Source organism: Urocampus carinirostris, chromosome 17 (genome assembly GCF_059441175.1).
Source record: "Urocampus carinirostris isolate Australia breed hairy pipefish chromosome 17, RoL_Ucar_1.0, whole genome shotgun sequence".
In the NCBI taxonomy this organism is placed as follows: Eukaryota; Metazoa; Chordata; class Actinopteri; order Syngnathiformes; family Syngnathidae; genus Urocampus; species Urocampus carinirostris.
This window is the reverse complement of record NC_142365.1, coordinates 9,430,897-9,454,640: the sequence shown is the minus strand read 5'-3', so window position 1 is coordinate 9,454,640 and position 23,744 is coordinate 9,430,897. Positions and strand designations below refer to the sequence as shown.

At 40.1% G+C, this 23,744-nt stretch overlaps 1 protein-coding gene across 6 annotated transcripts; it reads left to right on the top strand.

The window, feature by feature from the left end:
* The first annotated feature begins 101 nt into the window (after positions 1-101).
* uspl1 (ubiquitin specific peptidase like 1) lies at positions 102-20,537 on the top strand. 6 transcript variants are annotated; one of them, XM_088321227.1, is made up of 10 exons: positions 102-197; positions 5,187-5,347; positions 6,046-6,168; positions 6,239-7,022; positions 8,703-8,792; positions 10,676-10,805; positions 10,874-10,999; positions 13,893-14,053; positions 17,001-17,311; positions 19,310-20,537. In XM_088321227.1, the coding sequence occupies exons 2-10, from the start codon at positions 5,213-5,215 to the stop codon at positions 20,234-20,236; spliced, it is 2,787 nt and encodes a 928-aa protein (XP_088177353.1). In that variant the 5' UTR covers positions 102-197; positions 5,187-5,212; the 3' UTR covers positions 20,237-20,537. The 6 variants fall into 6 exon arrangements, with proteins under 6 accessions (XP_088177353.1, XP_088177354.1, XP_088177355.1 ...); XM_088321228.1 differs by lacking the exon at positions 102-197 and adding an exon at positions 4,150-4,296 and having other exon boundaries at positions 5,187-5,341; XM_088321229.1 differs by lacking the exon at positions 102-197 and adding an exon at positions 4,150-4,296 and having other exon boundaries at positions 8,703-8,783.
* The last annotated feature ends 3,207 nt before the right edge of the window (positions 20,538-23,744 follow it).

Genomic DNA, 23,744 nt, shown 5'->3' with positions numbered 1-23,744 from the left:
TAGAAGACGAACGCTCATTGGTGGGTGTCGATGCGACGTCAGGAAGTGTTCCGTGGGCGCGTGGATATGAAAATATTTGTGTCGGAGTGGAGCACGCCGACGCTGATGGCTGTGCTGCTGCTGTGTGATTCTATGAGAGGCTTTGCTCAACTATTCCATCCGCCCAGGCCGAGTGAGAGAAGGGAAGCGGGGCAGAGGTGAGCGGTGCCCCCGCCGTGGGGTTTTGTCGTCGTCACGGAGACCTACCCGAGGGTCTGTTCTCTCCTTATTTCGCTTCCTATTTTTCGTTTTCCGTGTTTGTAAACAAATGTGACGTGGCCGAGCTGCGCGCGCATTGTTGAGGCAGAAAGGCGGAATGAAATCGGGTTATAACAGCCGATTGACGGCAAAACATTGTGGATTTAGATAGCATCGTCTCGAATAAGCACAAAGTATGAGCAAGCGGCAAGATGGCAACTTTGTTTTAGTGTTTAAAGCCATCAACAACAAAAAGACATGAAAATGTCTCACCTTTTGGAGAAAATCACCATTTTGAAGTATAAAAGGGGTGACCTATGTGAATTGTATCAATCCGAGGAGAAAATGTTTTGTGGTATTGTGAGATTTTCCAGAGTAAATAGAGCATTTAAATTAAAATCAGTGTAATTCACGTAAGCAGGAGTACTGCACTGTATTTATTTGTGTCTAAAGCACATTTAATTTGATCTCATTATGACACTATTTTTATTCACGGTGCCAGAGACAAATGTTAAAAAAACGGAGAAAGGTGTCCTCAAATATACAAATAAACGCAATAAAAAGCACAAGATGAATCAACTCTTTGGTGTATCTGATTATGACTGGGACATTGAATAAGTAAGTTGTAAAGTTTATGTTGGTATTGTGTTCATAGCTGTCAATAAGTTGATGGAATCTCGGTCGTATGTTTTTAACATTTGTCACTTTCAATGCTTAGTTTGAGCTGAGAAAAAGATAGATGGGTGGATAATTGATAGATAGAGGGATGCTAGATGGAGTGATGATAAAGCAATGATCGATGGCTGGACCAGTGGATGGATAAAGTGATGATGGATGACTGGATAGATCGATAGATAGATTCACGGGTGGAGCGATAGATGGATAGAGCGATGATAGATGGATAGATTACTGGATGGATAGATAGATTGATAAATAGATAGGTAGATAGGTGGACCGATGATGGATGGATAGCATGATAGAAAAATAGATGGACGGATACAGAGATGATAGATGAATGGAGCAATGGGTGGATAGAGCGATAGATAGATAAATTGAGCAATAGAGTGATGATAAAGCAATGATAGAGCAATGATAGATGGATGAAGCAGTGGATGGATGGATAGAACAATGATTGATAGATAGATCGAGCAATGATGGATGGATGGATGGATAGGTACATAGAGCAATAATAGATGGAGTGATGATAGCTGGATGGAGCGATGGACAGATCGAGCAATGATAGATGGATGGAGCGATGAAAGATTAATAGATGGATTGATAGAGCAATAGATGGATGGATAGAGCCATAGATAGATGGATGGATAGAGCTATAGATAGATGGGTGGATAGAGCCATAGATAGATGGATGTATAGATGATAGATGAATAGAGAAATTGAAGGGTAGAGCGATAAATAGATTGCTTCACGGGTGGAGCGATGATGGATAGGTAGATAGATGGAGCGATGATGGATGGATAGAGTGATAGAAAGATAGAGGGACGGATAGAGTTAATAGATGGATGGAGCAGTGGGTGTAGGGATGGATAGAACAATGATAGATAAATAGATAGAGTGATAGAGCGATAGATAGAGTGATAGATGGAGCAATGAATAGATAGAGCGATGATGGATCGATGGAGAAATGGAAGTATAGATAGATAGGTAGATAGATGGAGCGATGATAGATGGATAGATATATAGATAGAGCGATGATAGGTGGAGTGATGATAGATGGATGGAGCGTTAGAGCGATGATAGATAGAGCAATGATAAATGGATATGGTGATGATAGATAGAACGATGATAGATATATAGATAGATGGATGGATCAATGATAGATATACAGATAGATGGATGGATCAATGATAGATAGATAGATTGATGGATGGATCAATGATAGATATATGGAGAGATAGATAGATAGATAGAGCAATAGATGGAGCGATGGATGCAATGACACGCATCTTATCATTGAGCGAATCGGCGATGAAACGTAACCCTTTAATTTGCGATTGAAAATAATGAAGAATCACAACATCCCTTCGATTGCCAGATATTTGAAATACGTCCTTGGGTGCATTTCTGCGCCAGGAAGATGACACAATTCGGCATCCGTCTGCTCGCCAGGCCGAGACACCGGGCCCACGTTTGTGCATTCTAATGAGTGCGGCCCCAAATGGGAATCATATGCAAATTTGTCATCAGGAGGAAAATGGAGAGCAGGAGCTCATCCAGGAGGGGCGATTTGGGGGAGGGGGCGAAGGATACGTGAGGCGGAGGGGGGTTGCAATAGACAGTTGATGTATGCACGTGTTTGTGTGTGTGTTGGGTGGATTGAGTGGGATATCTGTCGCCCCCCCCTCGTTCCCTACCCCCACTTCAAGCCTCGTTGTGCTCCACATTTGTTATAAAGAACATAAACCGTAAGCCTTATGGCAGTGGTGTCAAATATGGGGCTGCCGGGCAGGATCAAGTCCACCAAGTTTATTTTCTCGCTCCCTCCGTCTTTTTTCTCTATCTCTCGCTTTCTGTCCTTTACCCTATTTTTCTCTTTTTTTCTCTCTTTTTCTTTCTCAGTATCCTTTTTTCTCTCCCCCTCTCTCCTTGTTCTCATTCTCTTGCTTTTTCTCTCTCTCTCTCTGACTCTTTCTCTGTTTTTTTCTCTTGCCCTATTTCTCTATTTCTCTCTCTGTCTCATCACTCGATTTAGTCCTTGTTGTCTCTATTTCTCTGTTTCTTTTTTCCTCTCTCACTTTCCCCCTGTCTTTCTTTCTCTTCTCTCTCTTTCTTTTATCTCTTTCTCTCTCTATATATATGTATAACTATTTCTCCAAAGTTTTATCTCTCTCTTACTCTTCTTGCCTTCTCTTTCTCAATTACTCAATTATTTTTTATTTTTTATTTTTTTCCTCTATTTATTTATTTATTTATTTTTCTATCTATCTATCTATCTATCTATCTATCTATCTATCTATCTATCTCTCTCTCTCTCTCTCTCTCTCTCTCTCTCTATCTATCTATCTATCTATCTATCTATCTATCTATCTATCTATCTATCTATCTATCTATCTATCTATCTATCTATCTATCTTTCACTTGTTTTTTCTCTCTGTCCCTCTCTCATCTTCTTTTGTTTTTTAAGATTCATTTTTGTATTTTCTTTACTATGGTTTCGGGTTTTCTCCTGTAGCTTGAGCTTGCAACGTCCTTCAGAACAGGCAGGGAGCAGCTCATGAATTTCTGGGCTATGTTGATGACTCTGCTACATGTCATTGCACTATATTTTACTGAAGTATTTTTGTATTGCTTATCTTTCCTAACATTTTTTTAAATTATATTTGACCTGTCAAATACACGTTTATGCTGGCGTGCCACGTCTAATTTCGTTGTGAACAATGTGCACTACGTTGTAATCAATGATAATCAAGACGATTGTATTACAAACAATGACGTGATAATTCATTTTTGTTATCGATATATGTATTTTTTTTTGCTTACAACAAACACTGCAAAGGTAACTAAGCACGAGTTGTCAGTCAATAGAGGGCGCTAGAGTTTCCCCCTACCTTCCATTTCAAGTTGCTAGAGCGGAAATTAAGGAAATACATAATCAATAAATATGAACGTTTCTGACGCTTTTCTTGTTTGTGCCCACCATGTAACTTAAAAATAATAACGTTTGTAGATTAGTGTCCTGAGCCGGAATAGGAGTGGCCAATAATAATAGTAATAATAGTAATAATAGTAATAATAGTAATAATAGTAATAATAGTAATAATAGTAATAATAGTGATAATAGTAATAATAGTAATAATAATGATAATAGTAATAATAGAAGTAATAACAATAATATAACATTTAAACAAAAAGTCTCCGGGCGGAACAACTCTCAGTCTTGGTTTAGTCCGGACCTTAGCCGGTGAAACACACTGAAAGAAGCACGACGTTTTCATTACGACTAATGCGAGCGCTTTGCCGTGAGATTCTCTCTTTAACAAAAAAAAGCCAGTTTAATATCAACATTTTGGACAAATATGAAGAGTTTATAATAAGAGAACGGTGAGTGTTATTTTAAAATAATACAGTTTCCACTAAACAGCGAAACACGCTGCCTCGCGCTTCCAAGCATGCTAGCATGCTAATATATTGGTAGCTTTGTTTCATTCTCTGCTATGAGTGTGTTTAAATCCTTTTGAGTTAATTATTGTTGTAGGACGATCATATGTCAAATGGAGTCAATGCAGTGATTATAATTTGGATCTTTATCAATTATGGAGGCTTAAACTAACCTAAAAAGGACATAGTTAATATATACCTCTCCATGTTTTCCATCAAAATATTTGTGTATTTATTGCCTGATATTGTTTGGTTTTTTTTTTGCTCACAATTTTGAGTTCCTATTATGTGTGAATAGTGTGACGATGTTGAATCAATTTAGTTACTATACACTATTTGCTAGTTTGGGCGGCAGTGCCTCGTAGAGCGCTCGTCTTGGGATCAAGAGATCGCAGTTTGAATCCCGGCTCCTCCGTGTTACATGTCGAGGTGTCCTTGTGTAAGACACTGAACCCCTAATGCCCCCAATGAGCAGGTTAGCGCCTTACATGGCTGCAAGGCCGCTATTGGGAAATGTGAAGCACACTGTAAAGCGCTTAGGGAAGTCCTGACTTGAAAAGCGCTATATAAATGCAGATCATTTCATTTAATTTTAAAAACAAAGTTTATATAAACTGGACCCTGTAGTGTTACCCTGTTGGTGATCAAAGGTGTTTGCATGTACAGAAAGTATTTTGTAACTTCCTCTAATGTGACAAAATGACTTCAGGGGTTGATCAAATTGTAATAAAAGTAATATATCACTTAAACAGGTCCTGGTGCAAATGGTTAAATACAGCTTGCAAACATTTCTCTTGATGTCTCTCCCCCCCAAAACATTCTCTTTCCTTTAGCTGCCTGAGATGTGAGCCAGTTTGTCATGGTGATATTGCTGGAATGGCAGCGGGCGTCATCGATGAACTTCTGGAGGAGCAGTGCAGTAGCGATGCCTGGTGAAGACACCGGTCCGGGGGCTTGGGCCTCCCCCCCGGTGGGGTATTTGGGAAAAGTCAGTGTGAGCACTTGATTGCTCTCCTCTCAACTTGCTTGTCACCTGCGCAAAGCTGAATTTTGTTTGACCACCACTGTGACTTACAGTGCCAATCTAAATTGTAGCAAAAGACAAATGGAAATCTTTGGTAAAAGGCGAAAGTTTGAAGTATGCAACCGTTTTCTCGACTATCAATTGTGTTACGTTTTTAATGTATTATTCTCATGAACTTTACATACAAAATTGATTAAAAATAAGTCAAATCTTCCTTACGAATTGTGATATGATATCGATTGCACACGTAATAGTGCATTAATGAAGGAATTCTCTTTGTGGTCTTGTCAAATAGAATGTTTTTAGAACATTAGACCTCTGAGATACGACATTAATCCGTTCAAAGGTGGGGATTGCAAAGTGAACCTTCCATAAAGTGGGAGATGTTAGCATCAACGCAAGTCTCATACCCGTAGCCAAAAACACAGTATTTAAATGGTTGAATTGCACATCTTTTAAGAATCACAGGTAATTCTGAACCTAACCCTAAGAGGCATTGTGGGAGGTTTTTCAACCAATAATACTGTATTTTCATGATCCAATGACGCCAATCAATAGGCGAACCCGCATTTTATTTGCCCATTGCAGATAGGCCTCTTAAATGCCGTATGATATATGACTTGGTTATCATTTATAGTGTCCGTAAATCCTGCGTTCTAACTTTTCAGGTCCAAGAGAGGATGGGCTCACTGGACAACTGTCCGTGGTGCGCGTCCAAAGGTGCGCACTCGGCCCTGCGCTCGTATCGCATCAACCTCCATGACTCTATCACGCTTTGCACCGAGCCTCAGGTCAGCTGTCAGTCCGTCCACAGTTTGTAGGATCAAAACTTGTGCTAACAGTTCTGTCCTCTTTCTTTAGTGTCTCTTCCCGCTGGTCAGCCGCCCCCTGGAGGAGGTTTTGGCGAGTTTGGTTCCGGCAGACACGGTGGCTGGTGGCAGGAAGCGAAAAACTGAGACGGAAAACGAAGATGACTACGAGGTAGTTAAAGTCAAGCGCCTGCGCTCTGACGAGCCGGACTCGTATACTGGAAGTACGGTTCTAAATGGTCATCCGGTAGCCGACAAAACTGTTGCCGAGCTGTCCAATGGGAGCCCCTCTCCGGCTCAAGACTGCGTTCCCAATCAAGCGGCAGCTTGTACTACGAATGGACATGGGCAATGCCTGTCAGGGGAAGGTATGGATGTTATGACACGGACAAATGAGGATCATGGCTACGCAAAGAGACCCGTGAAGGTTCCCAATGACCTGGTGTCTGCTCCAAAACAACACCAAAGTACTTTCGAGGAAGCAGTCTTCTCTCCTGAGAAACCCGTCAATGGTCACGAGGAACCTGATAATCCTCCGGAGAAATTTGTCGACAGTGATGACTTTCCCTTGGGATCTGTAGAAGCTTCTAACGGATTTGACAAGAAACCGGAGCCAGAACCGGTTAAAGACCTGGCAAAATTAGAAGCTGGTGCGCCGTCTTCTCTCTTCTGGAAGAACACTGACAATCTTTGCTGGTTGGATGTCCTGTTGGTGCTTCTAGTCAACTGCAAAAGCCTGAGAGAGCGGAAACCACAGCAGGAGCCTCAGCATGCTGCTGTCTGGCGTCTTTTGAGCGGCTATCAGCATACGCAGAATACATTCCAAACAGGAAACGGTAAGCAGAAAATCCAGTTGAACTCTGGGATATGGCAACTCTGCCTTACCACATTTTCAATTCGTGGTGTGGAATAACATTATTTTTCGTCCCCTCTTTACGGCTACAGACGCTCCCCTACTTACGACCAATCGACTTACGCTAAACGGTAGATACCACTTAATTTTTCTGGGATGTCGAAAAATATCCGGACATTACTGTAAGTTAGATTTTGTATTGTGTGCACCTTTTTCTGAGTAGAGGACATTACTGTGGTGCTTCTTTCCGCCTCTGTGAGCATCAACCTCGAAGTAAACAAAAATCCGCTTCGTCTTCCTAGTTTGCGTGTATACATAGTATATACATAGATAGTATACAATCTCCAGCGCGATAAGAACTTTGACATCTCTATTCTTTAATATCTTGTGCATCCATTGAATATGGTTGTTATGAAGTGTAAAGAAGAGGCGAGTCGTTTAATTTGAAATGAAAGTACAATAAGAAAGCTTGATGCGGTTGAGAAAATGCTTGGATCGCTTTATTTTCCCGTCCACTTTTTACCACGGAGGAGGAACTCTTCCAAAAGTAAGTTGAACTTAACTTTATTTATCTTTATAGTCAAGTCATATTTATTTGTGACGCCCTTAATCACAAGGATTCTCAAAGGGCTTTACAGACCACAGAATGTCAACGCCTAATGTGTAGCTTTGTTTTTCAGCACTATGCTTTATCATTCAGCCTGCTTTGTAACATAGAGCATAATATTTTAGCAAACGTTTATTTTTCAGTTTAAAAATAATACAGGTTACTTATATAAACCTTAAACATACCAAATATAGCACTGAAGCATTTTACGAACAAATTCAACTTACAAACGATCATCCGGAACTCGTTCTCGTTCGTAAGTAGGGCAGCGTCTGTATTTCCCCATAGTACATTATCAACAATACATTTTCCGCAAAAAAAAACGTATTCAATTCACTTTGACTTGTTTGTCTGTATGTAGTAAAGGTTAGCTCGGGGCCTAAAAAATCCAGCCCATCCTGACCTAGCCCGTGGGTATTGAAGCCCGAACCAGCCTGAGACTGACAAATGAACCCGAATAAAAATATGATCACCATTAAAACAAAGGTTACCATTATAAAGAAAAATGAATAAGACACATCGATTGTTAGCCTCGCTAAGTGGAATGGCTGTAACCAATTTATGATTGTTACTATTGTAAACAAGGGGATTTAAGCAAGGAAGTCATCTAAGGGCATGACGATCCTCGTCGCTCTCGATGCATCCACCTGCCAGTCAACTAAACCAATTTTTCACGTCACACCCAAGGTAAATAATATTTTAATGTCATTTTCATGCGTATTTATTATGGTATTCAATCAACATAAGTAGTACTTATTATATACTTTTTTATGGTTATCATCTACGGTCCCAGGGGTTTCGAACTCATTGATTAACATTGGTTTTAATCCCTGCTCTACAGCAACATCACCTTGCAAACCCTACCTCAGAATGGATAAAAGTCGTTTCCCAGGGGTCTACTCTATCAGCGTTTATAAGGTCTTAAGCGAACCAAAATCTTTGGAACAGGATAAAGGAATCTTAATTACTTTCAATATGACTACCAAGTAATCATGAATAATTGAAGGGAGTAACTCATTTGATATGGTCTGTTCTCTTGTTGCATGGATGGTGAAGTGGCTGCTCGGCTTGACGTTGACAAAGAGCTGCAGAACCTCAGGATGACTGTCTTCGAATGTCTCCAGCCAAAACTGAAATGTAAGTTTGGTAAGTACCGGCTTCATTGGAAGGTTTCTGAAAATGGCAGAGGGTACAATACACCCGAGACACTGATGCAAGAGTTTCTCTCTATTCTTGAGGTAATGGGGGGCAGTTAAGATTGGCTGGGCAGGTGTATAAATTAAATATTCCATGTTGGATCAACTGGCACATCTTTTGAAGATGAGAGCCACTTACTTTGTTACTGATGTGCACAAAGGGTTAACAGTTTTGATATTCAATTCCATAATAACAATCATCAGGTTACTGTTATCTCGTTACCAGGTTGTAAATATTAAAAGTGTTCAAATAGGTTCAGTCAACCACTAAAAAAGAGGTGTCAAACTCATTGTAGATCAGGGGGCACATGGTAGAATAACTATTATCTTGGGGGCCTGACTAGTAAATTAATGGCATCAAAAGTGTGCCTTAGCTGGAGGGCTTAGGGGTCATTTTGGAGGCTCACAATTAAATTATGATTCAGGGGTGTTAGATTTGATTGTAAAACGATTATGGAGTTTGTTTTTCTTTTTTTTTTCTAAATATTTTCCCCCTTTACTACTGTTTAATATTTCGAATTGTTTATCAACTCTGCATTTGTTTTGAAAAAAAGCAAAACAACTTTTGAATTCGGTTCCACTACAGTTAATCTTTTGGGGTAATTCATGCAAACTAGAAAGTGACAAAAACATCCAAACACTAATTTAAATGATTGACTTAATAATTTAAAAGTCTTTCTGCCTCTTACTCCTAATTTTTTAATGAAAATGTTTGCTTGGAATTGGGAACTTTGCTGTTAAACTTTATATCTGTTATAGAAAGGAGCGAAAGCTTCTTTAAACTTTGCAACGACAACTTGGTGCGTTTTTTTTATTTTGTGGTTTTTGTCTTTCCTTAAAGGAATTATAAACTTTTTTTTTTAAATAACACACGACTGTGTCTCAAAGTTGACCGATTTTGGTCGTATCCTCTAGAGCCAAACGTACAACAATGCCGACAGATATAAAAAAAAAAATCTGCCTAAAAGCATTTCTGTACCCCTGGTGGTTCCTTGTTACAATCCGTCAGAGTGTATTAAAATTAGACCCCAAAATAATTAGTAATGCCAATTGTGATTTATTTTACACACCATTATTACGCACAAGTGTTCACAAGAGTGATCAAGACGCAAAAAGAGAACTCAAACATTTACAACTCTTTCAAAATGTCTAATACATTGGCCAAAGTAAAATACAGAGTTGCAGAAGTTTTAGTACTGTAAACTGGTCCTCTCCAAATGGCCTAGGAAAAAAAAAAGCCTAGACCTATCCTTGGAAATATGTATAGAATAAAATGTTTTTTTTTTTAGATTGTGATCAAATTTGATCAGGTAAGGTAAAAGCGACTAACAACGTCCATTTTCTCCCAAAAGTTCAAGAACAGCATTCATTTTCCTTTGGGTACATCTTGAAGTGGGATTTTCGGTAGAATTTACAGGAATGTTAAGGGGTCAAGTAAAACGGCAGAGTGGGTTTCTTCAATGTTCTCTGGTTGGTTAACGGTAGTAAGGAAATACAGCAGATTGGGTGCTCTTTTGCTTCTCTAAGCTTTGTCTTGCAGGCCACATAAAATGGTGTGGCGGACAACATTTTGGCACCTAGGCACTTAAGGATGATACCAGTTAAGAATCAAATTTCCTATAAAATGACAACGACCCATCAGCAGTGAGCTATTGACCTAAACCAGTCGGCAGGCTACCCTGGTGGTGTTAGCGTGCCTGTGGGCACCATATCGATGACCCCTGGTCCAAGCAATGTCATAGTTAACTTCTTGAATCTCATCAGTCTTATTCTTCAATCAGACACTGGCACCTAACCTTGTCAACAAACCATATACTATATTCCACTTTACAGGTCAGAAGGAGAGTCCCGTGTTTGCCATGCCGCTCCTGCTGGCGGCCGACTCGTGGGCGGAGCCCCTCTTCCGGACCACTTTCCGCTGGGAGTTCGAATGCGCCAAGTGCAAAGCGGCGTCAGTAGAAAGGTGAGTTCAAGTCTGATAAGTTAAGGGAAACCCGCCGCCTCATCCACCTCCCTTCTTAATTGTTTTAGGTTCACCAAAACGCTTCAAACGCTCACCAACTTGGTGCCCGACTGGCACCCGTTGCGCGCTAATCAATTGGCGCCATGCAATGTCTGCGGAGCCAAGAAACAGCGAAGGAGTATGGAGCTGGAGAGGTAAAGACTTAAAATTAGGGCTGCAACTAACGACTATTTCGATAGTCAACTCGTCACTGACTATGGAAACGATTGGCTGAATAATCAAATAGCTATTTATTTGATTCTTACATTTAGCATGAAGTTGATTTAAGTTCTTGGAATCCTTGAAGTCTTTAGAGACATTGAATCCATTATTGTAAAAATAAAAGGCCTTAATTGGCAATAAAATGTCTTAAATCCAATTTTCTGCTGCAAACACATTAATGAGATATATATTTGTTGGAATTGAAACAATTTAGTAATATTTTCTAATTGTGTTTTTGAGTAATTCACCCATTTACTTTTGTGGAAACATCACGTGACCACAGTAACGGAACTATCAAAACAGTGATGTGGTTTCAGTCAGGCCTTTAAGAGCAGACGCACTTCTTAGGTCTACCCACAATACACATAGCAATTTCCGACAGAGAAGTTTGCTTTGGACCATAGGATCGTGCACATTCAATGGAAAGTGTCTGAACATTTTTTGCCATGGCTAAAAGCAGTGCCTAGTAATGTGACGTTTTCGGACATTTGTTTAAATGGTGTTTTTTTTTATTTTGTCGACCTGGTCTTCAATTAGATTTCAAAAGGCATTAAAAAGTCTTAAAAAGTCTTGAATTTAACTTGACTTAAGCTGGAGGAACCCTGTTAACCCTGATGTAGCAAATGATAACAAACACAAGACAAAAAGACAAATGGGTTCAGTGAAAAATACATTTTTTTTATTGAACATACTACAGATTTGTACAAAAATGAAATCAAACTCTAAAACCATATAGACAGTGTGCTCAATCGGTAGAGACATAAAAGCATTTATAAACCTCTGTCTCTATTTTTTAGGGGACAAACAAACAAATACATTCTGATCAAGTAAAAAATTGTATCCCTGTTAAGCAAATGGAGGCACATTAGCAGGAGCAGAATTTTAAATTAAACAACTAAGATGTCTGTTATTGGAAGTACTTTCGGTGATCAACCAAAAAGTCTGTAACAAAAGTGCTTAACAATTCTCAGCAGTTTGAAATCAAACTGTTTTACCAACCTTTGTTGTTTTAACAACTAACGTTTGTTCTTCGACCTGCATTTGTTTAATTTCTAATTTCTCAGGCAAAGTGTGGCATAATGCGCAAGCTCTTTTTTTTTTATAGTAAAATATCCATCCATCCATTATCTGCACCGCTTATCCTCAGTAGGGTCGCGGGGGTGCTGGAGCCCATCCCAGCTGTCTTCGGGCAGTGGGCAGGGGACACCCTGAACTGGTTGCCAGTCAGTCGCAGGGCACACGGAGACAGACAACTCATTAGCTCATTCTAGGGACAATTTGGAACGGCCAATTAACCTGACACGCATGTTTTTGGAATGTGGGAGGAAACCGGAGTGCCCGGAGGAAACCCACGCAAGCACGGGGAGAACATGCAAACTCGACACAGGAAAGTTCAATCTCATGACCTCAGAACTGTGCCGCACACGTGCCAACCACTGCGCCGCCGTTTCTTTCCTATAGTAAAATAAAGGCGTGTAAAATGAATAATGCATGTCTTTAAAACCATATTGGCTTCAACTTTACTTGAATCTTGCTAAGGCGGGTCAGACTCCGTTTGGTCCATTGTCTCCGATGTGCTCTTAAAGTATTTGTGCGTCACCCATCTACCGCCGTATTACTCAGTCTGCTTTGCCAAACTTTCTTTTCAATAGTAGTCTATAGGAGTATTCTGTAGTCTATTAGCCGCATCGAGGCTAAAATGCTCTCAAACACGAGAAGTTTTGGTCCGCTTATTTCGCCTTGTTGCTGCCATTTCTTTATGTTTATAATACCTCTCCGGAAAGACTTTATTATAGGGGTCGGTAACATTTTTGACCAAAGAGCCAAAATAGTAAAATATAATTGTATTATTTTATTTTTTGGGGAGCAAGGGAGAGACAAACCATATATTTTAAGACCAAATTTAGCAAAACCACCAGACCTGATAATTTTTCAGCGCATTTTATTCCGCTGTGTGACATTAAATGATCTGATAAAATTTATAAAATAATAATAATACCATAGCCTGTGTCCTCTATCAACAAATATAGCACTTTAAAATTGTCTCTCTTCCACAGTTACTTTAAATCGTTGAGGTTCATTTTGACCTTCTATTTTTTTCGTAAATAACGGTTTTAAAACAAGGTGAAAGCAGAGTTCTTTAGTAAATATGTCAAAAACTGCATGGATGTATTTCCCTTCAGCGCATTGGGGCCGTGTGAGAGGGGAGCGTGCAGTGTTGCACAGCTCCGCCCACTTCTATCGCTCACCCAGTCTAATGATTCTGTGTGCTTTGCTAGCGTTTGTGGGTAATTACAGTTTGTTGTGTGGATTCTTATCATAAAGAATTTCAACAGTGAACGTACATTATTTAACGAGCTTCAATATAAAGGATCCTGTAGCAATGTTCAGCCAAACCGGGTCTGGTAGTGGACACCTTGACTGTTAACTGTTGGTAAATTTTGTGGCCTTTAGAGTATCTAAATCTACCAAACGGTACTGATCATCGGAGTAGCTTTGGCTAGGCATGCACCAAACACAACGTTGAGTTTACCTAACTGCTATGGTAGGATTTGCACAAGTAAGATTATATCACCGAGCCATATGTACTCAAGAAAAGAGCCATTCAATTTTGAGCCTGATCGACTCTCAGCAAAGGTAATATTATTTTAGAAACGCATCCCTGTTAGAAAAATGTGTCTGGCGACAATAAATTTCAGTGCCCCCCGGTTTTATTATCGATTTTGGTCGACAACGCCGACTAATTACTTCAGCTCTACTGAAACTGAGCGAAATTTCTCACTTTTTTTGGGGAGAGACTCATTTTGCGCATCTGGTGTCTTGCAGGTTGGGTCCAGTCTTTGCATTGCACTTTGTGGAGGGCGTGCCGAGCAACGAAGTAAACAACCTGAGCTTCACTTTTGAGTCTCGCCGGCACGTCGTCACGGCGCTCATCCAGTATAACCAGCGCGTTGAGCACTTTGTGGCGTGGACACGCACACCGGACGGTAAGTGGCTACTCGCAGACGTCAGTTTCAGTGGTTTTTAACCGATATTTAGGCTAGGCGAAATTGCAATCAAGTCGATGAAAAATATCAAAGCACAGCCCTATGGGAAGAAATAACCAATGCCACCAAATGCTACAAATTTTCCGCAGTTTACTGAGCCAGTTTGCAGCAAATTACAAAATATAGAGGTTCCTCTTTATACAGGCACCTTTAAGTAGGAAAATTTTAATGTACAAGTTTTTCTTTTAACAAAACTCTTGCTCGCTATACGAAGGAAAATTCCGTTTACAAGCAGTCCCAGAGACTACCACTAGAGACCGCGCACCGCTCATGGCCGCTTACTGCCAGCATCAGTTTGTCCAGTTTGTCCATGCAAACTATAATAGGAAAAATATTTTTTAGAATGTGCTTTCATTTAAAGTTACATTAACTTTAATTTTAAGTGTACAGTAAGTGATTGTTTATTATCAACAGTCTTTCGATATGATACCTGTCAACCACCGCCAATAATGGCAAATCCTCCTCATTAAGCGATGATAAACGTAAACCTATTTACTCACAGCAAGACAAGACTGCAGAATACCGCAACAATTTTAGCACACTACAGTGTAGAGGTAAGATCGGGCCCAAAAAAAGCACCCGAACCCGACGCAGGCCCGGGGGGTATTAAACCCGACCCGGACCCGGCCCGACTAATTAACTGGATTTGCTGGCCCGGCCCGAGGGGGCCCGAAATGACATATTTTATTTATAAGGAGGGGTGATTTATGATAACAAATTAAACTCTGCCTTTTGTTACAACATCTAGGCCTAAGTTAAATAAAACTGTATAAACATTTACATCTTTTATATTTCTGTGTCTGCACTGCAATCTGTCATTGACGGTTTTTTTTTTGAGGTAGCGAAAACATTTAAAGGCGTCCGTCATTTTGACGACTTGATCATTGGGCCATAATCCACAGCAGCAGTAGTCGTACGCCTTTAAGATTTTAGCGCAGCACTTTCATTGAGAGGGGATGTTGACGTGTTGTGCCGACTCCTATGCAAATCCCCCCCCCCCCCCCCCCCTGATCGTATTCTATATAAAACGCTTATTAAAACAATAAAGCGAGCTAATTATAATCATTGGGAGATCCTAGTCTATATAACGCGTTTATTTAAACAATAAAGCGCGATCGTATTCTACAGATTGCGTTTTTTAACGCGGATGAAAATCTCACCAACGTCAATGTACGCTTCCGACAAAAGCGATCGTATTCTATATAATACGCTTTAAAACAAAATAAAGCGAGCTAATTATAATCATTGGGAGATCGCGTTTATTTAAACAATAAAGCGCGATCGTATTTTACAAAATGCGTTTTTTTAACGCGGATGGAAAAGTCACCAACGTCACTGTACGCTATGATTTCCGCAACCACAACTAATTGTACACAAATAATGTTTATTTGATTTACTATAATATCCGTATGTAATGTCTTTTTTATTGTGAATGAAACCCTGGTTGCATTGGATCCCGCGGTGTAAACAAATTGTTGTTTTTTTCATTTAAAATCGGAGGGGGGGGAGGAATTTCCATAGGAGTCGGAAAAATAGCGATTACAGCTCCTTCTCCGTTTTATCCAAATTATTTATTTTATAACAAGTATTCCTTGGTCTAGTATCCATACATGGTTTAAGTATATATTTTTAATGAACATTTAACACATTATTAATTAATTTAAAAAAAAAAAAAAAAAAAAAAAAAAAAAAAAAAGCAGGACCGAACCCGACCCGACCCGACCGTATGACTGACATTTCAGGGCCCGACCCGGCCCGAAATTGCCTCGGGTTCGGGTTCGGGTTCGGGCTCGGGCCATAAATCTTACCTCTACTACAGTGGCATTGTCGTCTGCTACCAGTGACCGAGGCGATTCGGATTTTAGCCCAAATATAAGTTGACAGGTATGTAATCTCTCAGACCCCCATTTTCAGTGTTTGGCAGATCTGCAACAAGAAACATATTTAGACTCTGGTGTTTTTAATTTAAATTTACAAATCAGGCTATAATTTAGCTTATGTTTGCTATTATTTTCTTTTTATGTAAAATAAGAAATATACTTTAAATAAGCTAAATTTAGGGGTTTGCTCCTGTTGGAATTATTACTTTATTAATCCACACTTACATTAGTAATCTGACTCCAATTTCCCGAAACAGATTGTACTGGTTTCAATAGTTATCAGTAGCAGGAGAAGCGTCCTGATCTGACTCTGATGCAGCACTTTCATCATATTGTCACTGTTGATTTTTGGTGTCATCCCGCTCTTCATGGATAACAGGCAGCGGCGTTTGTGTGACAACACTGATACTAGATCCTAAATGACTGGGGAACAACAATTTTTCAGAAATTTGGAGTATCACATTGAACTATACACACTGCAACATTTAATTATTATGTATTACTTGTATCTCACTTCCCTGTTTATTTCTTACTTATTATTTAATACTTGTTTACTTGCTTAAATGCTACTTCCCCATTTATTGCTTTTTGGTAACTTATTACATAAAACTTATTTATAACTTAATTTCTTGCATACTTATTTATTACCTCTGTATTACTTATAATTTACATATTTTTACCTCCCTAGTTAACTGTGTATTATTTCTTTCTTTATATGTATTTATTACCTTTTTATTTATTATTGCTTACTAGTTATTACTCACTTATTACTTGCTCATTTATTACATGTATATAACTCATAAGTTACTTGTTTCCTATCACAGGCTCACCTACTCATGTATTACTGTAACAATTTATACTCACTTAAAATTGAATCTTCAGGCACAATTCTGAAAGCAAATGTTTTGAAATTTCTGTCCTTTTGGTGTTCTGGAATCCAGCTGGCAAGGAGAGAAAAAGGTGCAAAATTCGAGCGTTGCAAAATGCTCTACCTCCTTCTTTCCTAGGGTCCTGGCTGGAATTCGATGACTTGAAGCACCCACGGATCGAGCGCCATTCCGCGCTGCCCGTTCCCGCTCGGGAAGTGCACCTCGTCATTTGGGAAGCGGAAGAGGAGTTTCCCGGCTCCGGCGCCTGCTCCCCATCCAGTACCCAACCGGATACGGCGCCGATGGCTAGCGTCGTTCTGGAACGCGACAAAGAGGAGGAGGCCGCTGCGGGCGTGGCTTGTAGGGACGTGTCCATCGGCTCTGCTACCCTACTAGACACCTTCCATGGGCTGTCCCATGACGATATTGTCACATTGACCCTGATGGAGGTGCGTAGTGGGAAAACGGTCCTCCGAGGGTTTACTGGAGCAAAGTTTTCTAGGATTTTTTAGGAAATTTGATTCTTAACTAGAATGAGAATTCATTGACATGATCCGAGACACCGAATTTACTCTAACACAGGCTCGACTATATCCTTGCTACATAATGTTGAAACACGAACTAGATCTAAATTCAGGGTTCGTACATCTCTTGTCAAGGCCAAATTCAAGCAGTTTTTAAGGACCTTCAAAGCCAATTTTTCCAGTGCCGGTGTGCGGATCAACATATATATCTCCGATTCACGTATGCGATTTTTAATATTGCATGTGCATTTATGAAGACGTATTATTTTCAGACTCTTGAGTAAATCGTGAATACATTTGTGGATCTGAACAACACGTGTTTTTGAGATATCTTTCCCCATATAGGTGTAACATGACGGTATTATGTTGCTTAAATTTTCAGTTGGAGGAAGATCTTCCCGTTATAATTTACCACTGGGAAACGCTACTGTCATTTTTTTGCATGGCCCATAATTGATATGTAATCCTTGTGTAACCTGTCCTCTTGGGCGCAACCCGTAGGGGGCGATGATGCTTCATAGGGTCATTGCCATACAAACTAATGAAAGCTGCCATTAGTCACGAGGGAAGAAATACAAAGGCAGGCAAAGCCACCAGAGAGCCGCGTCGGTGTAATTTTTAAGCACCTTAAAAGCACCCGACCCAAAATTCAAGCACTTTGCAATCCTTCCAAACACAACATTAAAATTCAACCATTTTTAAGGATTTCAAGTACCAGTACAAACCCTGTTAAATATATCAAAGTGAAGGCCATGGGACAGAAGTGACACGGTTTTCTGTGGTTCTTGACATGATCTTAAGACTTAATTGTATCCTACATCACGAAATACCGTGTATTTTCTTTGTTTGCTCTTTGATTTCAATATTTTCAAAAATATTTCAATTGAGTGAATGAAAAAAATATTGTTTTATTCGTGGGAGTCGATTTAGCCTACTTTTGTGAAATAGAAATTAACTGAATGGTGGCAGCTAGGTTCTCTATGGCAGATTCTGGCATCAATCTTCTCAGTTAAAAAAATTGAAGATCAATGCACGTAATACATTACAAAAAAATACTTTACTTTACTTATTCAGCTCTATTGTTCAGCTGTTAGCTTTAGCGTCCAGCTAGCGCAACATAGCAACTGCCGCTGCCTTAACAGATGATATTTCAGAAGCTCTCACTAGCTTTGGGGGATGCTCGCTGCGACTAGTACAACACCAGCAACTAGCATTAGCAATTTTTGGTTTTCATTCAATGTTCATGTTATGGGGATTTTCATTTAAAGGAAATTTGTCTTTTGTGCATGTTTAGAATTCAAGATTACTAACAGTACTGAGAAAATATTGCTTCATTGATCTGATCCTACTGCAATATATTTCTTAGGTTTTCAGTAGCTTTAATTACCTTCACTAAACTATATGCAGCATTTGACTTTGACACCCCTAATCTAAATGAACAAAACATAAAAGGAAGAAGACAGGATATAGTGGATTACCAACTGCTTCTAACTAAACAAAACACCAAACTGGATAGAAATGCTACTGCAAACCCTTGTTTATAGCTGGGAACAGGGACCAGAACCCCCTGCAATATGCGGAAGTTTTCGTATTCCTTGATGATTGCAGGCTTCGTTTCCATGGTTAGGTTTTTGCTTTTCAATGGCGAAAAAAGGTTATCAAGTTTGGCATTGTATGTGTTGACTGGTTTATTTTAACAGTTGAGTGAATGTAGTTAAAACCTGAACCAACTCACCTCGCTAAACAAACTCAATTATGCCCTCTAGTGGTCGGAGAGTGCTTTTGGTTTGACTATACAGTATTTTAAAAAATGATGGAAATGACCTCTTTTTTTTACATACTCAGGAATGTTATGGCAGGATGCGTCCCCACAGGCTGTATGTTTGACAACCTGAATGAAAGTCACAACGTGATGTATTACAGGTTGGAACCGACATGCCATTGGATGACAAAGAGCTCCTGGACTGCATCCCCGCCCCGGATAGCTCCTCCTTGGCTGCCGACCTTTGCGAGGAACCTCCTCTCTCTGCAGAGTCCAACATCCACAAAGATCCCGATCTTGTTGGTGCTTCGAACGCTCAAGTCCAATTAGACACAAAAACCGCTGACATCAAAGCGCTGCAGAAAGTGGATCAAGACGGACAAGCCTCCAAAAAGAGTGTCCAAAAGGCAAAACCCGTGTCCTCCACCGGGCCGCCATCGGACCGCTGGTCCTATGTGCTCAACCAATATCCTTTCAGTCAGAAACCCGAGACTGCTCCTCAGTTCGTCAATCAAGTCAAGAACCCTCCTTGTCATTCGACCCCTGTTGCCGTAAGTAAGCCACCCGTTCCCAAACTTCAGCTACTCCAAACAAAGGAGCTTCCGTTAAAGGCGGCAGAGGAGTTTTGCGCTTTCGGTGCCCAAGTCCCGGTCTTCAAAAGTAGCAGTCCTCCAAAAGTAGAAAATAGAGGGTCAGTCCACAACGGGCCCATGAGTGACACAGATGCCCTGCGCTACAAACTCCTAAAGAAGCTGAAGTCCAAAAAAAAGAAGCTGGCCAAGCTAAACCAGATGCTGTCGTGCCAACCCGACAGCACGGCGCTAAACTCTCCGGCGAGTACGGCGCTGACCTCGCCCGTCAGCTCCACCGCCACCTGCGACAGCTTCTTCCACCCGCTGCAACCTTCGCCCGACAGCTCCGGTTTCCTGGATTCCCTGGCCCGCCGTCAAGAAGGGACCCCCGACAACCGGCCGTCCCACATTGACAATTTCCTGGACGAAATCCTGTCCATGACGCCGGAGGCCAACCAGGCCCAACGAGCGATGGAGGACGAGACCATGAGAGAACTGGAACTCTTTCTTTCCTAGGAAAAAACGCGAGGATCACGTCGCGCATGCAGCCGAGGGTCATCGACGGTTTCGAGTGTGCTTATGAATGCATCCAAAGGTGGTTGTTTTTTTTTTTAACACGTGTTGATGACTACTGTAGATTAAACGCACGAGCACATTTTAGGTTTCGGGTCACTCTAGTTGAAAATCATGTTCAAAGAATTGATTTGGCAACGACGAAGCACTTCTTGACTAGAGGATTCCGTTTCGGGTTAGTTAGAAAAATGAATCCAGTGAAGATAAAGTGCCTTTTCTAATAAAGATATTTTGCTGGTTTAAATGGTTTTCTAGAGAATTTTTGTTATCCTGATAAGTTGAGTTAAATAAGTTAACAGGTAAAGTCTTAGAAGCTTTTTTATTTGTAAGTTTTACCCTCTAGGACAGGGGTGTCAAACAGGCGGTCCGCGGGCCTTAGCAGGCCCGCTAAGGGATAGAATCCGGCCCGCTAGACAATTCTGAGGGAAGCGCAAGAGAAAAACGAGCTTCAGGTTGGAATATGTCCACTTGATGTTGTCAAAGCCAGGTGCTTCTCACAAAGACGCTGTACTTGTATTCATCTCACTCTCTCTCTCTCCTTCCCTTTTTCTCTCACTCTATCTCTTTCTTTCACTCTCTCCATCTCTGTTCTATTTCTTTGTTCGTTTATGTCTCTTTCAGTGTCTTTTTACCTCATTTTTCCTGTCTTCCTTTTTTCCTCTTCCCTCTTTTTTCTCTTTCTCTCTTGTTTTCCTCTTCTCTATTTCTCTCCTCTTTTTTCTCCTATTTCTTTTTAGATTTCTTTTTTTCTATCTCTTTCTTGCCCCCACTCTCACTAGTTCTCTTTTTACCTCTTTTGTTTATCATGTTCTCTCTCTGTCTTTTTTCCTCTCCCCCTTTCTCCCTTTCTTTCCTTGTCCCACACTCTCTTTCCTCTCCTCTCTTTATTTCTTTCTCTCTTTTTCTCTTTCTCCTCAATCGATTAGACCAGTCCCCGAGAGAATGTTTGTTCGATCGTGTGGCCTGCCAGTTAAAATGAGTTTGACACCCCTGCTCTAGGAGCTGAATTTGTTTTGACTACCTAGCTCAGGGGTTGGCCACCCAAAATTTTGAAAGAGCCATTTTGGACATAAAAAACATGATTGCAGACATATAAAATGAAAAGCTTGATATCATTCTTATAAGGAAGGTAAAACATACCATATATATATATATATATATATATATATATATATATATATATATAATTGAAACACATTTAGTGTTCTGTTTTCCTTCCTCCAGAAACCATATTTGAAAAAAAAGCACCAAAGAGCCCCATGCCGCTCCAGAGTGGCCTATTGTTGACCTAATACTTGCTATTTTTTATCGTAGATTAACACCAATTCCAAATTGTTGCTCTTTTTTTGGGCAAATTGTGTGATTTCTATTTATTGTTAAAGTGACCGTGATTTATAATTCACTGAAAAGGGAACAGAAGCCTGTGCATTTGAAGCAGACACCCTCCGGATTCTAGGCAAATTTGGAAGCCTACTTACTCAATATGGGGGATCAAGCAAGCTGGATAAACCCGGAGCGGCTGAAAACAGCCAGTAGTTGTCGTTGGTCAGAGCTGGTGTAAGTGGCTCACTTAAGTGGCTAGCGGTAGAAGCTACTAACAGGCCCACCAAAAGATCAAGCAGGTTTATTTACACAGCAGTAAACAATAACGGCGAGCCATAGCCTGCAGCTGAGGGGCTAGAGAAGGAAACCGAGGGACACACCAGATGCCTGAATCACAGGACTTTGTGACCATCTCACGCAGGGCTCAACTATGCAATTGATAAAAGCACCATTAGGTAAAGCTACCTTTTTCAAAATTGTTATCTAGGCTTACATAGTAATAAAATGGCGGCCAAAGATGTTAGCTTCTTTAATTTGTCTGGTATACCAGCTCAGTAGCCTAGATGGTAGTGTGCCCGCTTTGAGACTGGGAGGTCGCTGGTTCGCGCCTCGACCGAGACATACCTAATTGGTATAATGGCGGCGCCCTCTGGCTGCGGCTGCATCGACTCGCTACAACGGGTCAGGTGTATCGACATTTCGTTCTGTGTACATTGTTACAAAGAATGACAATACAAAGGAAATTATTATTATATCTAATGAATCAACGCTGTTTGATTTAAAGTAATTACAATTTTACGCCACTAAGGGTCGCTACATAATACACAACGGGGCTTCGAAGACAAATCCTTTACAATCTCCGAATTGCAATGCACGACATTACCAATAGAGGGCGGTAGAATCGTTCTATAGCCAAGACGCGTTTGTTTTTCTTAAACCTGCAAATTGTGACAAAGAGGAGTGTGCATGTGTTCAGGTGCCAATTCCTTCTAGGAATCCGTGCCAGCTATAAATCTAAATATTTAATCACCAAAGCATGCAATTAAAGTGAACTATTCCCATTTCAATAATCAAAACACAATTTGAGCAATTCATCGATCAAATAATCAAATTTATTGATCATATCCATATATAATTTATTCTCACAACAATTGAATATATAACTGAGAATGACAGAAAAAAATAGGAACCTTTTGCTTTTTGTTCAAGAACTGGGGTCTACAACTCAGTACCTGCGGGACCAAGGTAGCCTCTCAAGATTCACTGAGTAGCCCAAGGTCTGGTTCTAAAAACAATATGGGTCATTGTGAATTCCTAAGAAACTTGATTTCTAACCGGTATTATGTTTTGTGGTCAATTGAGCCTATTTCACCCTCTAATAACGACAGCCAACATAGTAACAGGAAAAACGTGTTATTTTAGAATCAAACTGGTTGCTCTTTGCGCTTCTTTAACAAAAAGTAGCTCTCAGTTTTAAAAAGGTGAGCTCCCCGGTTCAAGAACATGCCTTATCTGAGATTATTTAATCATTATTTGTTATTTTTAGTCGAATATTCGCCTGAAAAGGACCACACACGGAATATTTATATATATTTACTCTTTAAGCATCTCAATTTCTTCCAAATATTGATAATGACACTATTGACAATTATTTTTAAAGGGTGTTATTAAAAATGTGATATCCTTTGGATATTAATAATTATTTATGATAATAAATACAAGTATATTCCCATACTTGCTCACCAGCAGGTAAATTGTATATAAAAAGAATGAAAAATAGTAATCTGATGGAGATTTATATATATGCTGGATAACCAATTCGGCGTATCTATAATACAAACGCTTTTGAATTTCTCACTCCTATTTCGTAAAATAAATCTGATTAACTTAAAAAAGAAATACTTTCCAATTTCATTTGCCTTTAATATGTATTTTCTGTGCTATTTACATCTCAAAATATATCACATTGTTTAAAATGCCTTGTTTTTCCGAGCGTCTCCCAACGTGCTCTTTGTTCGCATGTTTTTCCTCCAGCGTGCGTTTTTCTTCCTGACATTTCCCCTAAGCCGCGCCTACGTCAACGCCGATTGGCTCGCTTTCCTAACAAGGACGTCGGTTGGCTGGGGTA

Coding starts and splice junctions, on each gene's coding strand:
- uspl1 (XM_088321227.1), top strand. CDS start 5,213: ATGGTGATATTGCTGGAATGGCAGCGGGCGTCATCGATGAACTTCTGG. Junction 7,023..8,702: donor TACATTCCAAACAGGAAACG/GTAAGCAGAAAA, acceptor TGGATGGTGAAG/TGGCTGCTCGGCTTGACGTT. Junction 8,793..10,675: donor AAAACTGAAATGTAAGTTTG/GTAAGTACCGGC, acceptor TCCACTTTACAG/GTCAGAAGGAGAGTCCCGTG.